Source organism: Fringilla coelebs, assembly GCF_963513975.1.
Source record: "Fringilla coelebs genome assembly, chromosome: Z".
NCBI lineage: Eukaryota > Metazoa > Chordata > Aves > Passeriformes > Fringillidae > Fringilla > Fringilla coelebs.
This window is the reverse complement of record NC_140031.1, coordinates 8,173,342-8,200,631: the sequence shown is the minus strand read 5'-3', so window position 1 is coordinate 8,200,631 and position 27,290 is coordinate 8,173,342. Positions and strand designations below refer to the sequence as shown.

Here is a 27,290-nt window from a genome sequence, read left to right as displayed (position 1 = left end):
CAGTTTTAATAACATTAATCGTTTTATTAACTTCCTCAAGGTATGTCAGCGGCAGAGGAAACCCCCATTTCTTATTTCTTGCTGCAAGCAGCAGACCTGTGTCAAGCTCCAGCTGTAAAATAGCTTTAAAAGCATTTAGCATTAAAACCATTCCCCCCTCTCCAGTTACTTTTGCTGTAGTGAAGCTGTAAGTGGTTATCTATTGTCAGTGTCCAGCTTCAAAACAGCTGAACACTTGTTCCAAGGAGCAGTGGAACGTTTAATGCCCTGTTGTTTACGTGCAGGGTAGAGTAATCCCATGATCTTCCAAAGGGATCTGCTGCAACGTCAGCCACAGCTTCACAGATCCCTACCTTTCGCATTAAACTAAAATTTTGGGCTCCTTTTACAGAACAGATCATCTCTTATTGTGGAGCTTGTCTTAAAAAAGCTTGACCCTGTTCTTCACAGGAATGCCCTAATTCCCAAGGCATGGGGTCAGAATGATTGAAGGTAAAGCATTTTGTGTGGTGCTCTGGGAAAGCAAATTAGCCATTCACTTCTGGAGGGTTAAATCAGCTTTGGATCACCTTAAAAAAAGGAGCTTAATGTTCAAATGAATAAGGAATGAAGATGGATCGGTAGTGACAAGAATTAATACCTTTCCCTTTTCCTTATTCATTCTTTGCTTCTGTATTTCAAGAAACTTGCAAATTCTTTGGCATGGCCAAAACCTGTGATGAACTGCTGAAGTCTTTCTTGGGGTAAAATGGTTGCAAGTAATGAGTACAGTATGCTGCTGTAATTGCTGTCTGGAGAAAACATGCACCTGCTACACACATTTACAAACTTTTAAAGCTCTTAAGTTTTATTTTTATAAGGTACTTGTGGAGGACAATGGTTTACACAGAAAATAAGGTGGTGTTTATGGCTTGTATGCTGATTAACAATTTCTATGTTTATCAAATACCCTTGAAAATCTTGACTAATAAAATTATTTCATAGTTAGGCCAAGTTTTATGATTCAGAGTGATTACCTTAGCCTATTACCTTAGGACAAAATGTAACATTTGCATTTGTAGGAGTGTCATGTAAGATTTCTTCACTTTATTTCCCTAAATTAAGGACTAGATATAATGACACTTGTGTTCTCTCACAGTGGTGACACTCAGGAAATTATCTAAATCTAAAATTGTCACTCTAAATCATCTAAAATTGTCAGGTCAATATGAGTGAGCTACAGTGGGATAACCGGACATGTGAGAGTTACTCAATTGAATGGGGTGCTGAGATCTTTAATAAATCAGAAGTTAATAATGATCAAGGTATAGTGGTTCTAGGCTGCCTTATTCTTAAAATAATCTCTATGGGACTTTTACATCATTTATTTTATACACAGTGATTGATACTCACCAAGCACCTTCGAAGACCTTTCCTCCACCTTGACAAGTGCATTGAGAAGGAAAAGATCTTGTGAAAGAGGTAATTAATAATTAAACCCACTTTAAAATGGAGAGTCAGCTCCTAGAGCATAATTTTGTTGTGAGTTAATTTCCTTCAGGACAGAAAAATGTAACTACTCCTTTTTATTATTTACACCTGACTTTTCTGTTTTCATCATCTTTATGACCTTTGAAAAACCTCTAATACTGAAGCTGAGGAAGAGTTCTCTTATGACAAGCTGCAATCTAATTCTGTGGCTAAGCTGGTCCCTTTTATATATATTTCTAATGCTTTTTTACAATAAGCACTCACACATTACCAGCACCTGGAAGCCTTTTAAGATCTTTTTAAAACATTTTGGCATAAGAAACAAGTCATAGAGAACCCATGTTTGCCACCTAGAGGTGTCCAGGCTGGGTGCACATGGACAATTATACCTCCACACTCACCTCTTTCTCAAAATGTATTATCTCCAACTATTTCAAGAATTCCTAGTCTTTTATCTCAACCCTGTTTTCAGTGAAGCTATCCATATCTTTATGGGGAACAAGGCCTAGGTTTTGATATGAAGATACCACACTGAAGAATGCTATGTTTTTCTGCCCCATGACATGTTATTCTCATGGGTGGGCAAACAAATAACTGAGGAAATGCTGGCTGTTACAAGACTAAAAGTCTTCTGCCTTTTTTTTGCCAGAAGATGGCATTAACAATTTAGGATTCTTGAAAATCTCCTCTTAGTTTTCACAGAGCAAATTTATTTTGATGAATTGTTTATCTGTTATGAAAAGCATCTTCAGACACAAAGATCTCTCATCCAGGGTTGGATGAATTAAAGTATTCTTTAAATAAGGAGAAAGATATCCCTTTTTAGAGCATCAGTGATCAAAAGGTGAGAAGAGTTTCACTGGCAATTGCAGTTTTCCCTGAGTTCTTTCATGTTTGAACCACACAAAATCTATTAGCAGTTGTCTACTCTTGAGTTTCGAAGTGATCAAAAATGCTGATTCTCTCGTTATGCCAACCCCTAATTATTTTTCCTGTGGTTAATTAATTTGTTACTCCTTTATTAGTGAACGTTTTTTTTTCCCCTAGGCTGTGAAATTCCTGTCCTGTCAAAAAGGAGTTGTTGGAGTTATTAGATCCAGTAAGATTTATTCTATCTGGAAAGGCAGATCTCAAGTCTCATTAAGAGGCCAGGGCTCATTAAGAAACCATTTAGTTGATTTCACATGGCACAGAGCCTTAGCTAATTAGCCACAGAAGCTGCTTACATTGCTCTTGTAAGTTCTGCAGTACCTACATTATTTGGATTTCCAAATGCCGAGAATTCTTCTGACTTATCATTCCATATAATGACAACATGTTATTTCTAGCTATTTAAATATATTTTGCTTCATTTTTAATTAGAACCTTGACCTTCAAATTTGTAATTCTCTTCCCTTGCCTGCTGTTCTATTTTTAGAAAGTGTCTCCATTGTTTCCCTTTTTATTCTTTTTTCCCTCTCCTGTGTTCACCATTATAATTTGAAGAGAGGTTGTCACTGAATTAGGGTCCTTGGATACTCTGTATTTAATATAAGGATATATAAAGACGCAGGTGTAATCTAGGATGCAGATAGAGAGTAGACAAAGTAAATTTATTTGATTGTTTTTGCCTTTAACAGATTCTCAACATTTTAAAGATTGGTATCTTGGCCTTGGGTTCTAGCTGCTCCTTTCATCAAACAGAAGAAGCTTCCCATGGCAGTGCATACAGAGAGTTGCACAGCACCTGTACTGGTTTTACATCTAAAGCTACCTTATGTAAGAAAGGGAATTTTTCCAACATGTAATTCTTTCATTTAAGTCTCAGGTTCCTGCGTGTTTTTAATTGTTAGAGAAGTTGGCAAGTAGTGAGTGCTTGTAAAACCCTTTCACACGTATGGTATTTAGTCTCCCTGATCTCTGTTTTTGCTGTCCACTCTGTCAGTTTTGATTTCCCCCTCCCAGGATCTATCAGCCTCAGCAGTGACTCTAACTTTACCTCAGGATTCAGAATCACATTATCTACACATTAAACAAATTCACTGACTTGTGAATATTTTGGTCTTGTAGTTCATTGTTGTTGAATCTCATAATTTTACCTAAAACATGGACTGTAAGTAAATGTTCTAAATGTTCTCTGCTGTACATTTTGGCCTTTGTAGTATCTTACACAGTCAGCACTTTATATATTAATCCATATGATTTTATTGTTGTTATTACTGGAACATAATGTATTAATGAATGACATGGACTCCAATTTGGGGATGACCTTATTTTCTTCTATAATGTCATTTTAGAGAGCCTTGAAAATCATCACAAAGAATCTACCCTGAACTACAGGGAGGAAAACTTAAATAACTTGTTTTTGTTGTGTCTTACTGTGACCTCCAAACATGAGTAAGAACAGTATTTGTTAAAGTCCTAGACTGAACAAAGATATGAGAAGGCAGTGGGCAACAAGTATTTGAAGTGCTATCATTTTTGTGTTTTATGGAAGAAGTAAAAATATCTGCAGATATTAATCCATCGGGATACAGACAGCTGCACCATGCATTGCCAGTAAGACATAAGTGAAGAAGTTGGGGGATTTGGGGCATACTTTTCAGTGATTCATGTTTCTTTTTTGGGTTTCCCAAGAATGCAAGTATGGCATTCCAGTGGCATATATAGATCTAGAGAAATGCTGTCTTTCAGATTTTGCAGAATTGTTTTTTTTTTGTTTTTCTGTCAAGGAGACTCAGATAAGCTCAGAGGATTCATGACATAAAAGAGAAAGGTGCACAACAAAACTGCAGTTTTGCCATAGTTCATCTGTAAGATGAATGGTCTTAATTAGGCAGCTTGAGGTGAGGACAAGTGCAATTTATTCTCCTCTGGTTAGTTAACCAGGAGTAGCTGAACCACGTTAGACCATGTGCCTTGATATTAAATTGACTGTCTAAAATTAGGCATTTTACATTCTATAGCTTGAGGACAGGGTTTCAGTAGCTGTGGCATTCATCAAGTAGACATCAGGCGTGTAGGAACTCTGTGGCAGTGAGTAATATTGCCTTGTGCATTTCTTATATGTTGTGTATTGTATATAATTTTAAAATAGAGTTTCATGAATGAAATAGATGTTTCATGTTTTACTTTATTGTTGTTACTGCTATTTTCTTTAGTGTTTGTCAGTCTAGTGTATGGTAAACTTGGAGTTAAACAAGCTTCTAGCCTAGCTGCAAGTAATGGCATCAGGAAATGTGCAGGTTCTTCATTAATAACTTTGTCAGATGTGATGTTTCATGTGATTTTAATGTTTATTTTGTTTGATTTCCTGTAGGCTCTAGGTTGAAGATGGCGTCATGCCTTTATGAATGCCTTTGTGAAGCAGGACTTGAAAAATACTATCCCCACTTTGCTGCCTTTGGTCTTCAGAAAATTGATGAGCTTGCCGAGGTTTCCATGGAAGATTACACCAAACTGGGGGTCCATGACATAAATGACCGCAAACGTCTTTTCCAGCTCATTAGAATAATCAAAATTACACTACAAGAAGGCGCAGCAGACTTAAGCAAGGAGGATTTTCAACCACGTGGCCTTTTCATTCAGCCTCAGGTGACCAAGTCAGGACCCCGTAGACAGCTGCATTTTGATTCCTTTTGTGGAGAAAATGATGGAACAGTTAAAGACCCTGAACCAGAATTGTATCAGTCACCTGATTTCAGTGCCAATGAAGAGAAGGACAGTGTAGAGGAAATGCTTGGACACATCCCACCACACAATCCAGAGCCGATCAGATTAACAAGAAGAGATCTAAATATTCCTGGAATAGGTACAAAAAATGACCTGAGCTGTCCAACAGTTTCTGATGATATTGCTCCTCTCCTGGGCGATTCTGAAGTTCCTATTGTACAAAGAGTAACTCATATTTCAGGGTATAATTATGGACTACCTCATTCCTGTATCAGGTAATAATCACTCACCTTTATTTTGCTAATGCTTCAGGTTAATCATAATTGAGTCTTTCTTAATTGTGGAGCAGAATCTGTCTTCCTCACCTGCAAATAAGCAATCCAAGCACTGCAGAGCAATGCCAAGTCTTACAGACAAGGGAGATATTAATAGGCATTTCCAACTCTCCGAGTCTTATAGAAGGAATCATCTGAATTTGACCAGCTGCTACTCACCAAGATTGTCTAAGAATAGTCTTTATTGTCTTTCAGGATTTAAGGCTTTCTTTTCTTGGTATTTGAGCCAATCTTTGTCTTTCCATGGGACTATTTTTTAAAAACATTATTTTTCCAAAATACAGCATTGGCTGTTTTTAAATTTGTCAAGCTTTTCTTGGTAAAGAGGATACAAGCTGTGATGGCTGTATTTGTTTATAAAGAAATTTCTGAACTGAAGCTTTAAAAGGAAGCAAAATGAATACAGCTGGGGAGGGTTACAGACCTGGTGGTGAGAGGTATGCCTTGCAGCTGCTCCCTAGGCATGCAATCTGTAACTTCCATACTTTTCCCTGTGTTTGATACTGGAAGGGCTGGGGTTATCATGAACCACTGGTAAATCTACCCTGGTATTTTTAAAGCACTAAATATTTTTTTCCTGATTCACCAGCAGAGCACGTACGCCTCTGCACACATAACACCAGTGTCTAGCTTGTTGCAATGCAGTCATGGTAGTTAATATGCAAAGAGGTAGTTTTGTGAAGTTAGGTCTGGTCTGGGAGGGCTGTGGAGAAAGATTTGATACAGGGAAAGTTCCATGGAATTGAGGTGTCAATTTCAGCTCCCACATGCAGTGTGTATGGCCTGGAGAGACACATGCTGCTGCCACAGTAGAAAAGTACTAAGGTGAGATAGTACGTAGAGCACTTAAATTGTGAAAGGCAAAACAGGTTTATAACTCTCCTTGGCTGGAAAAAAAAATCATTCCCACCTTCTGGAGAAGTGCACTAACCTCCAGTATATATTGATACCTGGGTGTATTCTCTGTCTCTTCTGGAAGATGAGCCAATGTGCAGCTAAAAGGATAGGATTTATAATGTTGGCAAATTTAAAAATGATACATTATTAAACCTAATGCTTCAAGTAAAGGAGGTAAAGATTTTTAATCTTGCAATAGAGACATGTTTTTCGTTCTGTCTTTCCTTGTTCTCTTCTTTTACAAGCACATTCTTCTGTACCAAGCATTATGGCTTATCTCGTGGGCTTTCTGCATCCTCCTCCTGATATGCCTCAACTTAATTTTCTCATGTTTGGAGAGTTGCGCATTTCAGGCAGGCTTGGAGCAGCATGCTTACACTCAGGTTTGTGATTCTTGTTTTGCAAGTGCTTAACTGCTTTGCTGAATCCATCCATTCCCATGGCACCTTGTGATTTGACCACTGTGAAGGCTTACCTAGTCTCATCTGTGAGAAATGTTGGAAAACACAGACATGATTTCAGATAGCAGAAAGACAAAGAGGTCTTTTAATATGTTCAAATTTATTTGAACTTGCCCACAGCAAATAAGTTGTATGCAAAGATGTAATTGTCCTTCTGACCTATTATTTAATCAGATTTCTGATGATCTGTGTCATGGCTGTTGTTTGATTTTTTCCTAGTAATGAAAAATTATTTTATTATAAAATACAATTTATATTTTAAAAGAAATATATTTTAAAAGAAATACAGGCTTTGGGTTCGGCGAATAGAATTAATGTGCATTCTATTCCCATACAAAATATACTCAATAAAATGTTCCTCTATACTAGAAAAAATTTATTCCTTTTTTCTCATTAACAGAGTCTCTAAATTTTCAGGGTTTTTTTTTCTCCAAATACTGGATTCCTTTCTGCTTTCAAGCTCTTAGAGCACAACAGGCTCTTGCTGCAGGTCACCAGTTACACCCTCTGGCACAAGAATTAAACTTCAGAGCTTCTGATCATTTGTTGGAAACTTTGGTGCCTAGTGATATGCATAAGCTCACACCACTTTATGAAGCATCTTATTTCAAGTGTCATTGCCTTTCTTTTCCAACGAAAGAATTTTCCATCTAAATGCACAGCCTGATCCTGGACTGCACAGGAAAGCTGTACTAAAATTAAAGGGACTCTAGTGACAAATGAAGATTGCTCGTGTGTGGTCTTCAAAGACATGTCTTGAGATTTAAATCTGCATCTCATGTACTTCTGGGGAGTCATGGAGCACAACAGCAATGATACCACAAGCCTGTGGATGTCAATGAAGTGTTGACTAACTTGTGGGTTACAATTTGTTAGACAACTGGTATAGATGAGTTTTCAGTTGCTATGCTAAGAGATTTTGGCACCTGGACAGTGTGGCAGAAACACTGCTTTTGGGCAAGTTGGGGCTTGATTATTTGAAATGCAAATCCAGGCTGAAAATTGTTACTGATTTGGCTGAAGACAGCTTGAAGAAGGGAGAGATATATTGAATACACTTTGGTTAATTCAAGCCTATTCTATTCACAAAGTGCTGTACGCAGCAGGTTAATCAATGAAACATGAAATTACCTCCTGTTTCTGAGGTATCTGGAAAGGGACTAAAGTAAAATTGCTGAAACATAAGAGTACAGCTTTGTTTATGGTGTAAAACCACATAACCTTTTTATCAAAAAAGACCAAAAGGGAGACAAGGATGAGATCAGTATTTTTTTTTTTTTTAGCTGAACAGGAACATGGTGGCACTATCTCATTTGCCATTTTGAGTCATTACTTATAACCAGTTGGATAGTCTATAATGGGAAGAAAAAAGTCCAGCATGAGAGGAAAAGCAACTAAGTATTTTATCTTTTCCTTTTCAAGATCTATTCATACTTTCATTGTACATGATTAAGTGACTAATCATGAGTGCAAATAATTTTGCAAGATTAAATTTCATTACGTTACCTTGGATATTATGCCAGCTTCCATCTCGTGTTTGTGTACAACTGAAAATATGTCAGCCCAGCAGCAAGTTCAAGAGTGTAGCTGTACAAACATAACTATTCCTGTAACAGAAGTGTACAGAAAGCATCAGTCTATTTAGGAAAAAGCATCAGAAACGGCATCATGTGAAAATGAGGTGTGTTATGTAGGTTTTTTATAGGCTTTAAGAACAGAAACATTCTGTGATAAATGTAACAAATTCAGGCATATTCTAGATTCTGTTGTAACTTGGTTTTAAAATGTGGACCTCCATTATTGTTGTAGATCCAATACTTTCGACAAAGAGACTCCATGGACAGAGAGTGAAAAAATCAGAGTGTGTGTCCGAAAACGTCCTCTCTGCCTGAGGGAGGAGAGACGTGGGGAGGCAAATATAATCACAGTGCAAGATCAGGAGACCCTACTTCTCCATGAGAAGAAGGAGGCAGTTGATCTTACACAATACATTTTACAGGTAACATCCTTCATTGAAGGTTGTGTTTATGGGCCAGTCACTTGCATGGAAGGGTGAAGCTGGAGTTTCCATGAGGGAAAACAGAAAAGGACTGTTAGTATTTCTTTTACTGAAATAGCTGGTGGGCTTTTGATTTAGTCAGAGTTGTCTATATTTGATTTGCTTCTGATTTATGCCAGACTGTGCCAGCAAACCTGAGCCCAGAATTTTAAGGTCTGGAAGTATGTCTCTTGTAACTTTGTTTGTATGTGGCTAAATAAGCCCTCTGCTACATGCCACTGCTGCAGGAGAAATGCCTGCTGATGGCTTTCCAGAGTACTTCAGTGAGGAGTTCCCTTTCCACTGTTTCAGCACTGTAGGTCTGCTTCAATGAATCATACACTCCCTCCCTCCCTCCCTCCCTCCCTCCCTCCCTCCCTCCCTCCCTCCCTCCCTCCCTCCCTCCCTCCCTCCCTCCCTCCCTCCCTCCCTCCCTCCCTCCCTTTCATTTTTCTGAAATGCTTTTGAAAATTGAGTTTCCTTTTGTCTTTGTCTCTTAATCCCAAATACTTTGTGCTATCATAGTTCAAATTCTCACTTGTGACTGACAGCACCAGGAACAGAACTGATTTGTAGAGGCAGCAAGCTATTCTTGCTCTCCTGATTGTTATTTTTACAATCTGGGCCCTAGTAACAACTGTTTGGAGTATCTGCTAAAATTTCTGATCTCTCTTGGGCCCAGTTCATGTGCTACCTTTTATAGTGGGACACATGCTGAATCATTTCCACAGACCCTGCTTCTTTCAGTCTGATCTGGAGTGTGAGAAGTTTTGATTTTCTTCCTCCCTTTAGAGTTTAGACAATGTAACTCTGCTTAGGAGCAGCTTCTTTCTTCTCTGGCACAAAACTTTTTAAGAACAGAGGCAATTAATCACAACTAAGTCACAAGTGAGAACTAATTTTGAGAGAGTCAAGAGTTGACTCTCAATTCTTTTTTCTGTTACAGTCTGACAATACATCTGTAGGCTGATTCATTTAATGAATAGGTTTGCTTTAATTAGCTTTTTTTTTGTTTCTTGTTAAAAGGCTCTGGTATGTTATGCTTCAGAATGATGGGAAATTGAGGCATTTTTGTTTCCTTTTTCGTTTTCTTCCCCTACCCTGAATCTCTTGGCTGGTGTGTTCCTACATGAGTTGTGCTGCATATTAAGTGCGCTACATCACTCTCTACCTAATCTGAAGCCATATGAAGTCACTGGAAAGACTTCTGTTATTTCATTTTACCTCTGAATGGAATTAGAGGGGAAGTGAAACATACTCATTCTCATGTAAAGATTATCTTTGTTTTTCAGCATGTTTTTTATTTTGATGAAGTCTTCGAGGAGTCATGTACCAATCAGGATGTGTACATGAAGACAGCTTATCCTCTCATTCAGCATATTTTTAACGGGTAGGGCATCAGTGCTTACATTGGTTATTTTTTGGTTTTGTTGTTTTCCAATTTTATGTGTATGCCTGAATTTTCCTTTATGCTTTTCATCTTTTGAAATGTACCTTCATTTCACATTTGCCACATGCCATCCCCCTTGCAGAATCTTTGATTGCAATTTTGACAAAAATAAAAAGGGAAAACTTGCTTCACGCTAAGGGACAAATTTACAGAAGAAGGTTAAATTGAACCTCAATTGCAACAAAGTAACAGCATGGTCAGCCTAGAAGAAAAACATGTGTCCCACGATTTCTAAGCTCTCATCTTCACTCTAACAAAGGCTCCCGTGTGGCAGAGCACACTCATCTGTAGAGAAATAATGTTACCTCTTTCCTGAGACTACTGAGAGATATTTTTACAGGTATTTGTAGAGATCACAAGGTAATAGAAATTATGAATAACCTTGTGATTTATTTTTACTGATTTATATTTGCTTAGAGGTTTAATCATAATTACATACTTCCTGATTAATGGGAAGTTTATGGTGGCTTTACAGGAGACATCTTATTGCTGTGCAAGGTTATATATATATATTGAATATATACTTAAATATAATTACTTTTTTGAGTCTTTGAAGGAAAATATTACATATCCAGACTGAAAATCAACAAAATGGAGCATTCTGTTACTGAAAATCTCCAAGTGTCACCAAAAGAGACAGAGTATCATGCTCTTGAGAAAAGGAAAGTGAGAAAGGAGAATAAGGCTCATACTTTGCTGTGTAATAATCACTAAAGCCACAATTCACATTACTGCTAGTCCAGTAATGCCACCAGAAGAAATTATGCTATTTTTTTCCCAGCTTTCCCCTTACTTTTCCATCCCTCCTGCTGGCATTCATTTAATCTGACACCATGGTGAGGCCAGTCTGCAATCTAAACTGGCAAGAAATTGTTTGCTGTGATTGCTGCAACCCTACATTTTTACCCATTCCTCTGCCAGAAGTACTGAGCCAGGTACAAAGTCTTTTTTTTTAAGAGGGACAGGGAAAGGAAAGGAAAGGAAGAGAGCCAGCACCTTGTGCCACATCGGATCTCCACAGGGTATGCTTGGAAATCATTGTTAAACATTCTGCAGTGTCCCAGAGAGGGTAGCAGACCAAACCTCATTGCTAAGGGGTCGCTATAGATAGATGCCAGCATTGCAGAATATTATTTAATAGATATGAATGAATCAGATGTGGCACTAAACACATATGCTGTCTTCACAGAGGAAATGCAACTTGCTTTGCATACGGGCAGACTGGTGCTGGCAAGACTTACACCATGATAGGGAATCACCGGAACCCAGGACTCTATGCCCTGGCTGCCCAGGACATCTTTAGGCACCTGGAAGCATCACCATCCAGGAAAGAGCAAGTCGTTCTGATCAGTTTTTATGAGATCTACTGCGGACACCTGTATGACCTGCTAAATGGAAGGAAAAGGTATTGAAGTAAAAACATGATTTCCTATAAGCCTGCGGTCGTGAATCAGTTGGTTACTGTTTGGAAATCATTTACTGTTTTCATGTACATTTAACATACTAGCATTTATAGTAAATGTTACATATTTAATTAGGGTTGTTCACAGGAGATACTTAGGGAAGACAGTAAGATCTGACAGTAGATACTGTGACACTGATAGGGACTCCTGGTTTGTTGTTTGGGGGAAAAATAGGGACTTAGGTTTGTGATAAGCTCAGGTTCTTGCTTACACTGTAGTAAGATAATAGCTGGACATCCATAGGTAGAGAAACAAGCTTCTTGTGGCCAGAAGTTCCTGTCTTAAAATCATAGAACATTTTGAGAAGGAACCTTAGAGATCATCTTTGTTCCCCCCCCGCTGCCCTGTGCAGGGACAACTTCCACTAGACCATGTTGCTTCAAGCCCCATCCAACCTGGCCTTGAACATTTTTGGGCATGGGACGTTCACAACTTGTTTGGACAGCCTGTCATGGGTCAACCATTGTGGAGTCCTTGTCTTTCCCTAGTCAAGCATAAACTCTGGCTGTCCCTCCTGCTGTGCCAGTGGGAATTTGGCTCTTGCCAGTCCAGTCTCTGAAGATCCTGTTACTCTCCTATGTGCTGGACTCTGCACTGTCTGCTCACCTTCTCCCTGGGCACCTTGACCTGGCAGCCCAGTGACTCAGCCCAGCAAGCCTCTGAAGGTGATGCTGAAATATGACTCTAAGGCTGGAGGAGCTGCTTTAAAATCCTTTGCAAAAATCCTTAGAATATGAACAGAACAAAATTTACAGTTTGATGAGGACTTAGAGGAGCCTGAGGTGTAGTTTAAAGGGAGACAGGAACGCTAACATGTAAACATGCTAATTTACTTATATTCCTGAACTAGCAGAAATGCACTGGTAATGTCTCTTTAGCAGTGAAAAATGTCAGTGGTACTTGTTATAAATTAAGTACCTCTTTAGATCTGAAAATAAATTAATGACAATAGGGCCTCTCCCCTATCAGTAGCCTTGATTGCTTTTTCTCAGTGTCACAGCACAGACTAGTGTTTTCATTGCTGCTTTCTAAGATTTCAGATATCTTCTTTTTCACACTGTTCTCTTTTCAGGCTTTTTGCAAGAGAAGATGGCAAGCATGTCGTTCAGATAGTTGGACTGCGGGAGGTTCAGGTGGATTCTGTAGATGAGCTGTTGGAGGTAGTGTTTGGGCTTTGTTCTTTGTCTTCTGCAGCCCAATTTGCTTATTTGTGAAGTGTGTAACTTACAGAGATTATTTACTGTGTAGCACACATGTGTTCCTGTTCAAGGCCCTGAAATTGGCAACCCCAGCAGGGCACCAAGGGGCTCTATTAGAAGTGACTTTATTCATTAAGCTGTTTCTTGTGTTAGCTGCACGCAAGTAGTTGATTCACAGCTGTCGCGACTGCTGCCATTCCATAGGGAAAGATTCCAGAAGTTAAATATAGAAAATTAAGAAAAAATACTTAAGACTGAGATATTTTGTCTGAATTAGGATTAAAATGCTGCTTATGTATGTGCATGATAACAGCCAAGTAAAATTAAGATTTTTAAACACTAGCTAACATTCGCCAAGAACAAGGCTTCAGTTTTCTTCCCTACGAGGCTGAGCCTAAGAGGACACTGGCAAATTTTCTGTATTGTCCTTCAGCAAGCAAGCTGATTAAATCTACTTTCTATTTAGCCTGACTTTGCATAGCTTAATTTTTTTTTTTTTTTTTGTAAGGAAGTGTCAGTTACAAGTGCCTGATACTGTAACTGGCTCATTAAAATTGCCATAATGTTGTCCACTGATGTTGCACTTAATTTAGTTGTTCATCTTCCCATTAACTCCAAGCTTCAGGACAAGCTGGTGATGCTTCTGCAAGAGTGCAAATTTACCATGTGGTTGATTTGCAATTCCCTGGCATTATCACATTCCACACACAGAAGAGCTATTAAATTACTTAATTTTTACAGATATCCTGGAGGTAAAAAATACATTTTTCACAGGCCCTTTTGAACACAGAAATGTCACTGGCTTGACTCAGAACTTCTGAGTATTCTGCAAAAGATATATGGAAATATATCATATGGAGTTTTGAATGCATCCCTGGTTAGTCGCTACTCATCGATGTTGGCTTTGATTCAGAAATTTTCTTCACGTAGCACTGATATAAAGCTCAGAAGCTGCAGTGGGTGGTTATATTGCTCATTAAGAACTGGCCACTGAAAAGCATGAATAATTTGCATCTATCGGCTGAGAATGTATTGATTTTGCTAGGCAATATTTTGATTTGTTCTTGCAGCCAGAAGCAAAATTGATGGGTTTTCTATGAATGCCCTGCTGCAGTCAATGTTAGACTTTCTGCAACAGTCCTTTAAAGAATTATCCAGATTTGTATCTTGAAGGAGTCTTTATCCTTCTGCCTTGCCTTCCTTCCTTGTTTTCTTGTTTCACTGTTTCATTGAGTATAATTAATCTTTTAAATTTGTTCCTTACTCTGGCATAATTTTTTTTTTTAGTTTTGGAAATTTAGAAAGGTTTTGGCAGTTCATAAAATTGTGTGTGAGTTTCTGGATAACTGTACTCATCTACTACAAGAGAAAGTAAAATTTTAAAAGAACACAAAAAATGGTCAATCTCATAAGTCTCTTAGATTGTATCTGTAGTACTAGAAAAGTATGCCAGCAATATAAGAAAGAATTTAATTTTATAATTTGAATATTCTGTAAATATGAGTGAGTGTGTGATGCAACAGAATGCTGCTTGCAGTGTGCTCCTTAAGCTCTGTAGTGTCACTACGAGCAAGTCCATGCACAAAGCTCTGAAAGAAATATTGGAAGGGATCCAGTCTGCCTCTACTGCCTTGTACCAAATCTTAAGGCTGTAATGCACCTTCCCTCACAATGTTTCCTCACCTTAGGAGGACAAGATCTCTTTCTGAGAGATTGTGGTTTTATTTACAATTAATTTGGATTTTGTCCCCCTTATTTTGCAGGTGATTTTGAAGGGGGGGAAAGAACGTAGCACAGGAGTTACTGCAGTCAACTCAGATTCCTCTCGCTCTCATGCTATTATCCAAATTCAAATTAAAGACACAACCAACAGGGCATTTGGAAGGTAAGATGGGAAGCAGAAGTGCTTAGTGCTGATGTCAAGCCCAGGGACATCCAAGAGACAAAGAGGAGGTGTTAATGCACAAGTGTGAGTTAGAAGACAGGGTTAAAAGGGGCTACGGAAAGTTCCACAGTCCTTTCTCTATTTCTAAGGAGAATGTTTTAGGCACATCTGCGAGAGATTTGTCAAAATTGTTCATACAGATTTCCAGTGAAGGAATTTGACAATCAAATCCATCCCCTCATCTTCAGTGTTTAATTTGGCTAAAGGTAGATGCCTGCAGTGTACTTATCCACATGTGAACTCACCACCTTTGAAGTCAGTAGAATGAAATTGCCACTTCTGGTACCCCTGCAGTAAATTATGTCAGGTGCATTTGCCCCTCAAGGCGTTTCTGTCCTGTAATTGACTACAAAGGGAGTGTGGGATGACCAGCCCAGGTGGAGATGATTCCACAACAGATGTTTGCCTTTGGCCAGAAGAATCAGAGTACCTGACATAAACCTCCATGATAATTTGAGTGTGTGACTCTGGTGCTATCTGCAGCATACAGAAAGAGCAGTTTACTTATTCTTGTGGCATCCACTTTATGTATTCAAAAATGAATTGTACCTCTTCTCAGTCATCTTTTCTCCAGAGTAAACAACCTCAAGAAATAGGTCTGAGGAAGAATGTCTGTACATCTGCATTACTGCCAAGTATCACAAAATCCTGCTAACACCTCCTTCCATTAGCTACCCAGTAAGCCTGCCTAATTTTGAACACAAGGCAAAATGGGAGAGCCACAAACACTGAAGAGAGGAAAAGATAGAATAGGCAGGCTTAGAAATAAAAGTATAGAGGTTTAGGTAGGTGTGGCATTTGAACTGGGGGGGGGGGGGTGGGGTTGTGTGCCTGAAAGGGAGGTGGAGCTGAACTGGGGAAAGGGTGCCAAGATGTGCCAATAAAAAGAGGAAGGACAAAGACAAAGATACAGTGCAGCAGTCAGTACAGCAGCTGGCACCCAGAGCTAGGGAGTGTGAAAGGGAGTAATGGAGATCTGTGGAAAGAAACAACAGGGATCACTGAAAGCTCAGTGTATTACTTGCTTCACTGGAAATTTCTTTTCCTATTGTCCTGAATTCCCATTTGACATGGCAGTTGTCTGTTTTACCTCAAAGGAGAAATCAAAACACTTAAAATTTCTTTTAGCCCTGTTCTTAGGAAACTACAAACACAGAGATTAATGTGTTGTACTTTACACAGCACCACATTAAACTGTGGAGCACTGTCATCACATGTAGCTACACTTTCTATTATTTAACGTTAAGATGCTCTGACATGGTTCCTGCTCCTATGCTTATTTTGGTATCTCACATATTTTCAGTGGATGTTTCTTGTTCAAAAGTTATTTCTAATCACTCTTCTGATGCCACGTGTTGCAGCCTGCTGGTTTAATAAAGAAAAAAGAGAAGAGGGGAAAAAAGCCCCTAAGATAAATGCAACTTTGTTTTTTCTAGGATATCATTCATTGACTTGGCTGGCAGTGAAAGAGCAGCTGATGCCAAAGAAACGGATCGACAAACAAAAATGGAAGGAGCAGAAATAAACCAAAGTCTTTTGGCAGTAAGCTGCTATTATGTCTGGGGAAAATTTTGTATTTAATTACTAGCATGTGTTTTAGGATATAAATGAACCACAGAATAATGTATGTATGTATTCCATGAAGAGGAAAAGATAACCAAGGTACTAAGTGTGTTCAATTTAATTTGTCTCATGACTGAAAAACAATTTAAGAAGGAAGAGATAGCCTTAAAAAAATTAGGTATTTTTAATCCATTCTTACTGCCAGATAGGTAAACATAGCATGGACAATGTTAGGTGTAGTATAAGTGTCCCATATTTAATATAGAAGGTTTTGTCCCTTTTAAAGAATGCTGGCTTGGAATTGCCATGTTTGTTTCATAAAAGCACATCTGTTCCTGCCAGTTATTTTTACCACTTAGGCTTCTCTTTCAAATCAGGAATAAAGGACTTAAGAGCACAAAAAGGATCAATTTATGTGTGGGGAGAAAGGAACAAGAAGAAATGCACTCCTGAGGCAAATTGTCTTTGTTAAGTGTCCTTAGTCAGGCAAAGAGGGACAAAGGAGCAGAAAAATGCCATCTAAGATAAAGCAGAAGTGCCTGTAAGTGTAAATGCTGCAGGAAGATTTACACATCCTGTAATGCAAACAAGCCGAGCTCAGTGGTGACTGGGGGCTTCTCTAAGCAAGGCTGAAGGTGATACAGGTTCCAGGGTATGAGCCAGCAGTGCAGAAGTCTGCACGCAGCTGCACCTCTTAGTGTGTAGTAAATAAGAGGTGGCTTGCTCTGCTTTGGGAATGTAGGTACCCTTTTGCACAGAGGCTCTTCCTGCACTGGAATATTAGTATTTGTGCTGGGGAGGTAGCCTGTGAAGTGAATGTGTTTCTGTACTTCATGCTTTCTTGAGTGCTTGCTGGTGAATAAATGAGTGTCATGGGGAGTTGGTACCTCTATAGAAAGAAGTCTGATCTTGAAGGTCTGCTCCATCCTAAACAATTCTGTGATTCCTGAGAATCCTAAGCCCGTTAAATTCTTTTAAAAGAAAGAAAAAATCAGAGTCTAATCAGAGTCTGTACATTTTTTGGTATTGTGTGAAATTAGGAAGATACCTGGACAGTCTATAAGTAGTGACTGAATAAAATATAAAAAGCAGCTTTGGGTAAATCTTCGTAACCTGTAGCCTGTAAAACCTAGCTCTGGCCTCAATGATCATAACACTCTCTTCAGACCTTTTAACCCATGAGATCTCAAGTCTGCTGCTGGTTTGAATATTCACGTTTTCAAGTGGAAGACTTTCAGACACTGCAACTATGAGAGCCAGACTAAAGAATTACAATAGTTTAATCTCTTACTTGTTACAGGTGCAGTTTTTGATAAAATGCTGTGAAAGGGGAAATAAGTGTAGTTTTCAGTGTGAGTTTGTAAAACGTAGAAAGGCTGTAGAAATGCTTGATGGCAGTATCATCATGACAATACTGTAATCTGCTGTCTTGAGAAGAAAGAAAATAAGAGAGGTAGCTCAAAAAGCTCTGTCCTTTGGGTACACCTGCCCTGCAAGCTGCAGCATAGTCTAGGCTACACCAGTCTGGCTTCAGACTAGCTAGATGTAGTGCAGGCAGCATCTCTGTGGAGCTCCATGTGTGCTAAATGTCTGTGCTTGCTCCTTGCATCTGCTGCTGCCCACGGAGCCATCAGGCAGGGCACAAATTGCCCTTGCAAGGGACAGCACATAGTAGGAGTCAAAGTGACACAGGACCTGGGTAGGCTTGGTTTGATGCTGTTCAGTTCCTTGCCAGTGCATGACTGATCTGTTTTTCCCTTCTGTTTTTTCTTTCTCTTGGTAGCTAAAGGAATGCATTCGGGCACTGGATCAGGAACAAGCTCATACTCCTTTCCGGCAAAGCAAGTTAACTCTGGTAAGATGAGCAGAAAGGCAAGAGGAGAGGCTTCCCTGCTGAGGACAAAAATAAGCAAAAAATCAAATAAATAAATAAATAAATAAATAGATGTCATAGTTCAGTAACTGCTTCCTCTCTTGAGGAAGAGAGGAAATGCATAGCTTTTGTAAATTTTAATTTTAAAGGTAACCACAGAATTAAAGCCCACTGCCAATTTCTTCCAGCCAGCAATAGGGACTGGCATGGGAAAAAAAGGAAGAAGCCAAGAGCTGAAACCAAACAAAACCCCAAACACCACTGTCCAGACTCACACCGAGTTACCATCCATCTCCCCACAGTCTGAAAACAATCTTGCATCTTCTAGTCAGTTATTGTCCTAGGAGCTTTCATCAATAGTTGTTGACTTCAGCTGTAACTTCTGCTTTATTCCTCAAACCATATTGGCATCCTTGTGACATCTGGAACAAGGGCGTGTTTAGAGCCCTAATTAATGCTTGCATTAATTTTAAACTATAAACAAATAAAGGCAGGAAAAGTGAGACAAGAGGGCTACATTTATCAAAAAAATTAAAATGCCACTACCTCATGTTGAATTTCTTCTGTAGATGTTTCTAATTTACAGGATGTGCAAGAGACATGAATTGCTAAGAACCCAATTTCTTTTTCCTTCAAACCCTAGGTGCTAAAAGACTCTTTCATTGGCAATTCCAAGACATGTATGATAGCCAATGTTTCACCGAGCAACCTAGCTGCAGAGCACACCCTGAACACTCTGCGATATGCTGACAGGTAGGAGGTGAAACTCAGTTCTTGTCAGGGTGAAAATCACAAAGTAAAAACTAATGCATGATGTTTGCTATTACATTTTATTATAGTTGAATTGAAAATGTCCATTTAGGCAAGATACAGAATCTTTAAAAAGCTAATAAAATCGTTACTTATTCCAACTCTTATATTTTATATATATTCCAACTCTTAAAATTTTTGGGTCTTGCAAGTACTTTCTGATGGCTGCTTTCAGTGATGAAAATATCACTGTGTGCCCTATAACTGCAGGATTACTGACCTTAGCAATCAAAAGTTTTGATTTAGTTTTATATTTTGATTCTACTTAGAATGTGTGCAAGGCACTCACCCTCCCTCCTACAGAGCAGGAAGTAAATTACAAGCTGTGCAATGCTGGTCCTTAAAGGACAAGAGACAACTTGAGGGGCAAGAGGAGCAGAGGGAGCAGCTGAGGGTCAGGGTGGTAGAGGAAAGGGTGACATCAGTTAATCAGCTCTTCACAGCTGTACTGCTGACTCTGATCCGGGAGTAGTTCAGCCCTGTGGAATCACCTGAGCTAAGAAGCCCCACTGCAACTACTTCCAAAGTCCTACTTTGAGCCTTATGGGACTCTGTGATGTGCTGTGGAGAATACCAGCTGGTTCTGCTGCATTATGATGTGTGGAAATGCACTTGCGCTGAAACTGAGGCCATTTCCACTCACTTGACCCGTTATGCACTGCTCAAGTAAGAACTTAAAAAGACTGCTATAGATTTTTGCAAAAGTCGAGGCATTTTAGCAGAAGGGTTTTGATACCTGTGAAGATCACAGGCAGAAAACAAACCATGATGTTGAATTCAATATTTAGTCTTAGTATGTGAAAGCATTATTTTGTTCTGGAGATGCTGTTATTTATCTGAAAGCATGACAACTTCTAAATCCAGTCTCTTTTTTACAGGGTCAAAGAGCTGAAGAAAGGGATTAGATATCCTACACCTGTCACAAAAAGGCGTCGCAAAGCTGGAAATGTGTCTCCAAAGCATATCCCAGACACTCCCTTTTTGCCACCTGGGGAAAAGAGCTCTCCAAAGAAAGTGAAACTAGGCCTACAGCATCCCTCAAGTGCTACAAAACCAAAGGCATATCCTGCAACACTCCAGCCACCTGGTGTCCCTCTTACGTCTACCCCCAAGGGAGCAGGCAAAGGACATGCCTACATAGGAGATACCAGCACTCCCTTCTTCCACCACACCACCCCAGTTAAGGGAGTCCTAGAAACAACACATCCCCTGAACAAAAATTATCTATCCCCCCTCTCTGAAAAGAGCTCCTCGGTAGAGGATTTCATTGACACAGCAGAAACAGAAGAGAGTGGCCAGCAAGACAAGTATATGCAAAACAGAACACCTGTCCAGTGCCCAAAAGTTCAGACAGTGCAACCTCTTCAGAAACACTTTGTTCCTAATGAAGATAATTCCTTTGGAGATGGCAAGCTCCAAAGTGAACAGGAATGGGGAAATACTTTTGCTAAACAGTCTGTTGAACCGTGGACGTATCTGCCTCCATATCAGAAGGAAAGGGAGGAGCACTTACGTCTTTATCATCAGCAGTTTCAGCAACCCCCTATTCTAAAGCAAAAATTGAACTATCAACCCCTTGAGAGGTTTTTAATGCAGTACAAGCCCGAGGAGATTCAAGTGAAGCAGGAGCTGAGCCTTCCTCCGACTGAAGGGCCGAGCAAAGAGTGGATACAGCAGGAAGATCTGGATGACAGTGATTTCAGTGAAGATTCTTTCTCACCTGTCTGTAGTCAAAAGAATGTGAAAAGAGGAAATAGCAGCAAATCCAGTCAACATTCATTTTTCCTTCATGAAAGAGAGCAAGGAACCGAAGAAGAGCAAAAAGGCCAAAAGCGGAAGGATTTATTTTTTAAATATTCAGTACCCGTGGAAGATCACAGATTAGATGACAGCTGGGATTGTAGTGAGGGTAGCTCAGAGGCAGAGGAATCCTTTAAAAATGCAGGCTGCAGCAAAACTCCTGCAGACTGGAGCTATGACTTAGCTGTTGAATTCCCTCCAAGCAATACTGCAGAAAAACCTTACTGCCTGCAGGAAGATCCTGCTTGCACCTGGAGAAATGACAAGGACTTCCTAGCTGATCACAAAGAGTACAAGAGTACCAAACACAGACGTCTTGTTTACTCTAGTGAAGGCACCTTAACTCCAGAAAAGGATGCTTCAACCCCGTATGTATCTCCTGTATTGAAATCAGGAACTCCAGAGTGCAAAGAATTTGATCTCCAGCATGAGGAGAAGGAAGAATCCACTTTGGCTAAAAAGGCTGGCCTTGCAGGAGGCGGTGTAAAATGGAAAACTCGAAAAAATGCTGTTTCTTCCAGTTGTTCTTCAGGCTTCACCTCGGAGCTCATGACCCCGCTCCTGGTGTCGCCTCTTGATGGTGGGGACACAACTGAAACAGAGAAAGCGTCTTCCAACCAAGAGAAGCCCCATGGCGAGGAGCAGGTGCCAGACAGTGACACCCAGAGCAGGTTTGAGGACGAGGACTGGCAGTGCACCAGGAGCAGATCTATGACCGACAGCATGCTGGAGCTGGGGGAGCAGCCTGGCCGCGGGGGAAGGCTCTCTGCCCTCCTGCGCTCCTTTCAAGCCACGAAGAAGCTCCCACCCACCTGTGGCCGTGTGAAGCCGTGCTGCTGCCACATGAGATCAGTTTTATCCAAGCAGGGAGTCCGACGCAGTTTGTTTGGTAGGCATGACCGGACAGAAACATCCACAGCTGGATCCACAGCTGGATCTGCCGTCCCCAGGCCAGAGACCCCCCCTCAGGAGAGCAGCCGGCTGCTGCAGCCCAAGCCAGGACTGAGGAATGAGGACCTCACCCATTTTGAAGACCCTGCCAAGTCATCGTTCGGCAATGAGGAGACAGGGTTGCTAAAAAACAAGTCAAAGCAGAGTATTTTTACACAAGAGACTTTTGCTGCAGATGCAGGATTTGCAACCAAAGATAATAAACCAATAGCAAATGCAAAGTGCCCCTCACACGTGTCCAGCAGCTGTTCTCCAAGTGCTGCATCAGAGATGGGGAAATGGCAGAGGGAAGCCCTAGAAAAGGCACAGTAAGTCTTGCTCATCATGAAGTTTGTAGTGAAGCTTAGAAAATCTGGACATGTGATACATTTGTCTTTTTTTGTATGTCATATGTACTTCAAAAACCAATATTTAATCGTTCTATTAAATAATTATAAGATGAATCATAATTTATAGTAATTATCCTAAAAATATATGGTTGCTTTTATTTAGTGATATTTTAAAAACTCACAGGAAGCCAATTATTATGTTAGAGCTTCTAGGATAGTGCTAGAGGTATCGATATTATAATAGAAACTGTAATTCTCAGTAATTAATTGGCTTACTATAAGCTGTAAAGTACCTAAAATATATCAAAACCTTCCATCAAGAATCAGGTTATAGCTGTTTCATCAATGAAAAGCTGCTAGAGCAGCTGAGCAGTCACTGAAGATGTAGATATAAAGCTTCTGAGTTCTCTGAGCTGCCATTGTCAGCTCTCAGGGACTGGACTGCATTCCCTTGACTGAAAAGACATTGTTGGTCAGTGAAACTTGCTCAGAGGAATCCACAGCAGCACTGCCTTCCTGCTCAGCCTGTTTCTCACTGAATTACTTACAGACTCATGGCCATAAACCATTTCACCTATTAATTAGACGATTGTTGTGCTTCTTGATTCTCCTACAGTGAAAAGCAGTTGTGTGCTGCCTGTGCTAAGGAGGGGCTGTGGTCACTCCGCTGTGAGCAGCCCTCAGTCACCCAGTTCATCCTGAAGCCCACACCAGTTCAGTCCACTGCACTTCATGGAGCACTGGTGTGCCCTTCCTGAGTGCCAGGGACACAGGACAGCAAGGCTTCCTCTGGCGTACTCCTCTTTCTTGAAAGTTTATTGAGGCCAGCTGTGATTACAAGGAGTGATTACACTACAAGCTGTGTAACCAGTGTGTGTTTTTTGTTAATCAGAAAGACTGTAATTCGTGCTCACCAGCAGCAGCTGGATGAACTGGCACACCTGTGCTTCAAAGAGGAGTGCTTGATAAACCAGATGTCAGCAATGGTAAGTGTTTCAGATTATGGTTTTGGTACCCGTTGAACCTGCATACATTAATCTTAGAGATTATTAACTTGAATTAGTGATGTGATGTTTCTTGTCAGTTCAAGCCCTTCTCTAAAGACTGTCTCAGTCCTGGGAGAGGCCTCTCATTTTCAGTGCCTGTTGTGTCTGCCAGTCTCCACTCTGACAGGCCTTTAGGGAGCAGGAGATGGATAGGCCAGCCCTGAAGCCCTTGTCTCTGATAAGAGAGCCTTCCCTTATCTCGCATCACAGGGCAGACTGTACCAGACAGGCCATCTGTCCCTGTGATGTTTTAGTTCCTGCAGGATGGGACAAGTAAGCCAATCCCACAGAACAGAGCACACCCCTAGGGCTGGACACTGGTGGGATTTGGCTCTTCCCTCTTGGAGCCTCCTTGCCTATCACACTGCAGGTGTGCCAACAACACAGGCCTTGCTTACTCCAGTGTTCTGACCACTGTGACTTGTGCCTCACACGCTCTTGGCTTTGGTTACTCAAGTGTTTCTTGGCTTATCTTTGCCTCGGATGACAGTGGTTCCCTAGACCTAAAAACTGGCACCTGCATGGCCCCACTGCTAGCTAGGCAATCCCGGCTCTCTGTTTCTCCAGCAGATGCCTGTCACACCTATGTGAAAATCCAGACTATGAACATTTTCCAGTGGGAACTCCTGCCTTCCCAGTTCCCTCACCATCTCAGTAAAGCCAAACTCCATTGCTGCACTGCATTATCAAACCATTTCAATTCCTGTCACAGTTCAGATCTGAAGTATGGGAACTCTTCCCTCAGGGACTTTGGAGTGAGGCCACCATGTGGCTTATTCACTGTGATTTCCAGCTGCATATGCTGTTTTACAGATAACATACAGTTCACAAACAGCACAGGAGACATAAACTGTGTTAGTTTTGTGGCAGACAATGCAGTGAAACAAAGCATTTTTCATCTTCTTAATTTTTTTAAGCTCCTGAGATTGTTGTTCTTAAGTTTGTCAGGCGCTGGACACCAGCTCTCCCCCCGCATTTATTTGCCCCTTGTAGTAAGCAGTTATTTTCTGGCTAGCAGAATTTTTACAAGCTTGCCAGGCCTCCCAGCAGTGTGTGAATAACATACCCTGTAGTTTTATTTCACAGCATAACCTTTTTTGGGTAATGAAATGTGTTTGGGCTTTATGCATCAGCTTCTATCCTTCCATTTGCAGATGGTTTCAACCTCTCAAGCCATGAAACTCTGGCTGCAGGAGAAACTCCTGCCAAGATCAGACACACACTGAACAAAGCAATATTTAAAGTGCTTAAGAAAAATATGCCACAGCAGCTGGGCTAATCTTCATCGCTGTCCTGATTTCCCTGCAGGACAGAGATGCAGTGCAGGAGATACAGCTGGAGTACTGCCAAATAAGCTTTTGCATGATTGATTTTCACACACAGCAGCTGAATTTCCCAGCCCTGGGGATGCTGACACCTCCCAGCTTCTCAGGCCCAGACCTGTGAACAAAGACACCAAACTACTCTCAGCTGGAGAGCAGGACATGTCCAAGTGCTCCCTTACTAATACAAGCCCTACTTAAAAAAGGATTCAAACTCCAGTTTAATCACAGTTCCATCCTGGTTTTTATCCATGTGGCTATGAAAGGTAGCGTTCCCTGGGCTGAGGCTGGATACGGTGCTAGTACTGCTCATGGCAGACCTGCAGCCATGGCCCATGACCTGATGGGAAATAAATCCCTTGCATCTCTCAAGATTGGGCTGTAATGTCTGATCCATAGTGATCTAACTCACCATTTATTTTCATAATTGATAAATCCAACATGAGAGGTGTCAGGAACAGAGTTCAGTACATGGTAAAACCGGATGACCAGTCCTAGTACCAAACCTTTGAAAAGCTAAGCAGAGTAGAAAAGCAGCAGCAGCTGCTTTATTTTTAAGCTGCTACATGAGCTGTAATTTCACCAACAGATAAAACTACCAGAGTCGGTGAACCTTGGTATTTAGAGGCACTGACCTTTGTCTGTGAGGGCTGTGACTTAATAAGGAAATGCTGATTTAATCTACTAGTCTGCAGAATGATTTTACATTCTGCTGCAGTGTAAAAAATATGCTGATTTTTTTCAACCTGCTGATACTGTTCCCTACTGTTTCCTTGTGCCTTCCTCACCAGGATTTTCAGAATTTCATGGCCACGCTGGATGAAATCTTGGTGCTGAAGTCAAAGTGTGTCCAAACAATGCGAGCCCAGCTTCAGCTCTGTTCAGCTGCCCCGGGCACTGACAAATCACTGCAAACACGTCCACCAGTTTAGACCTTCTTTGCTTGCACATGCACTGGAGCAGCTACAGAAAACCCCAACCAGCACTTAGCTACACTTGGTGCTGCATAGTGTGGGTGGTAGGGGATAGTTTTTGGTTTGATATTTGTCACTAGTGTGTGTGTTTTATATAAGGATGGAGAGAATTCTGAGTAAATGAGAGATGACTAATTGGCACCATAAGCTTTGTATTTCATTAATACCAGTAAGCCACATTCTGGACAGTAACAATTCAGCCACCTTTAAATATCTCACCAAGTAGCAGTCAAGTCCTATTAATGTATCATAGCAGGGTATTAATGTATCATAGCAGCATCTCACATGTTAAAGGCAATCCTGTGTTGCCAATTAAGGGAGACAATTTTGAAGCCAGATACAGGTCAGAACAGAAATGCTCAAAAGCTACCCAGAAAAGTCTTTGCAAACAAAAGCCAGGAAAGAGAGAGGAGCCAGGGGTTGTTACACTAAGGTGTCTGGACCTTAACTATTTGGAAGTCATGGCAGGGTGTGAAGTGCTGTCAGTTTCAGAAGAAGGAAACCTATTGTTGGATTAATGCTTGGGATGAACCCTCCAGAGCTCCTGAAAGAAGTGGCTTTAAGTTATGGGTAAGGAATGGTTTAGCAGGGACTTCCTACCAAAGATTATCCATCTGGCAGGTTAATAAGCACATGGGTTTCATGCTGCTGCCCAGAGGAAGATGCCAGCAGCTGTACCTGCAGCACACCACGTCTAATGCCTGCACTGAGCAGAGCTGAACAGATTTCTCACGTGAAAATGGGGTCTGCTTGGAGGCACTGGGCTTCCAGAAGCTGCTGACAGCACTGTTATGTGAAACTGGTATTTGAATCAAGGGCTACGGAGCCATCAGCTGAAGCCCTGCAGAAGCCCTGGTGATGCATGCATTGCATCTGAACCACAAAGCTTTGAAGGCACAAGTGACCTTGAGACATGCTTGCTGACAACACGCTGTGTGTGTGCTCCCACTCCAAAATTAGGGCTGTCGCAGCACATTCATCCATCTCTGTGTCTCCTCAGTAATGCCTGTGGTAGCTCGTTCAAAGCCTGCTCAGTAGCCAGAAATGCCAAGGGGAATGGAACACTGCTGTTTGACCACCTGTGGGTTTTGCTGTCTGCCTGCACAGCCTCTCTGAGGAGCCCAGGTTGGGCTGAGCAGCAGGACAGTAATTGCAGTGACACACTGGGATGCATATTTGGCCCAAATACTCCCAGGAATGTCACCCAGCATAGGCCTGGGGAACAGAAGCAAATCCCACATCATTGCCCTGACTGTTGTTTTTAGCACTGGTTAGTCTCCATCTTGCAGCTGAGATTGGATCTCTCTGTGGAGCAGAGAGCAGAGTTTCTCTGGGGTCTGAGGTTATGGCTCTCAAAAGAGTTCCTGTGTCCTGGTCACAGGCCAGCAGCGAGTCACCTAAACCTGGGTGGGAAGCTTCCCTCACTCACCCAGGGAGATGAGGCATCCCAGGAGCAAGACTCTTGGTATTTCTGCATGGCACAGACCAGTGGTGCCTGACAGCCACCAGAGAGTTGTAAAACAGTGGGAGATCAGCACTCTGCCAAAACCACAGGGAGGAGCAAGTGTTTAAAACCACCAATTCCCTCCACTTCCTGGGGTCAGGGAAAGCTTTCCTGTGAGCAAGGTAAGGGGAATACAAGGCAGCTGGGTAGTCCTCCTGATAGCATAAATTAGATGTAGGCACCTAGTTTCCCCAGCACATTCTCAGCAA

At 41.0% G+C, this 27,290-nt stretch overlaps 1 protein-coding gene across 1 annotated transcript; it reads left to right on the top strand.

Moving 5' to 3' along the window:
* Positions 1-4,782: 4,782 nt before the first annotated feature.
* KIF24 (kinesin family member 24) lies at positions 4,783-25,535 on the top strand (the record flags this gene model as incomplete). Its single annotated transcript, XM_084225648.1, has 12 exons — positions 4,783-5,396; positions 8,624-8,813; positions 10,145-10,242; positions 11,492-11,707; positions 12,838-12,925; positions 14,728-14,849; positions 16,346-16,451; positions 18,256-18,327; positions 18,989-19,098; positions 20,034-22,214; positions 23,128-23,221; positions 25,395-25,535. The coding sequence occupies 12 exons, from the start codon at positions 4,783-4,785 to the stop codon at positions 25,533-25,535; spliced, it is 4,032 nt and encodes a 1,343-aa protein (XP_084081774.1).
* Positions 25,536-27,290: the final 1,755 nt, after the last annotated feature.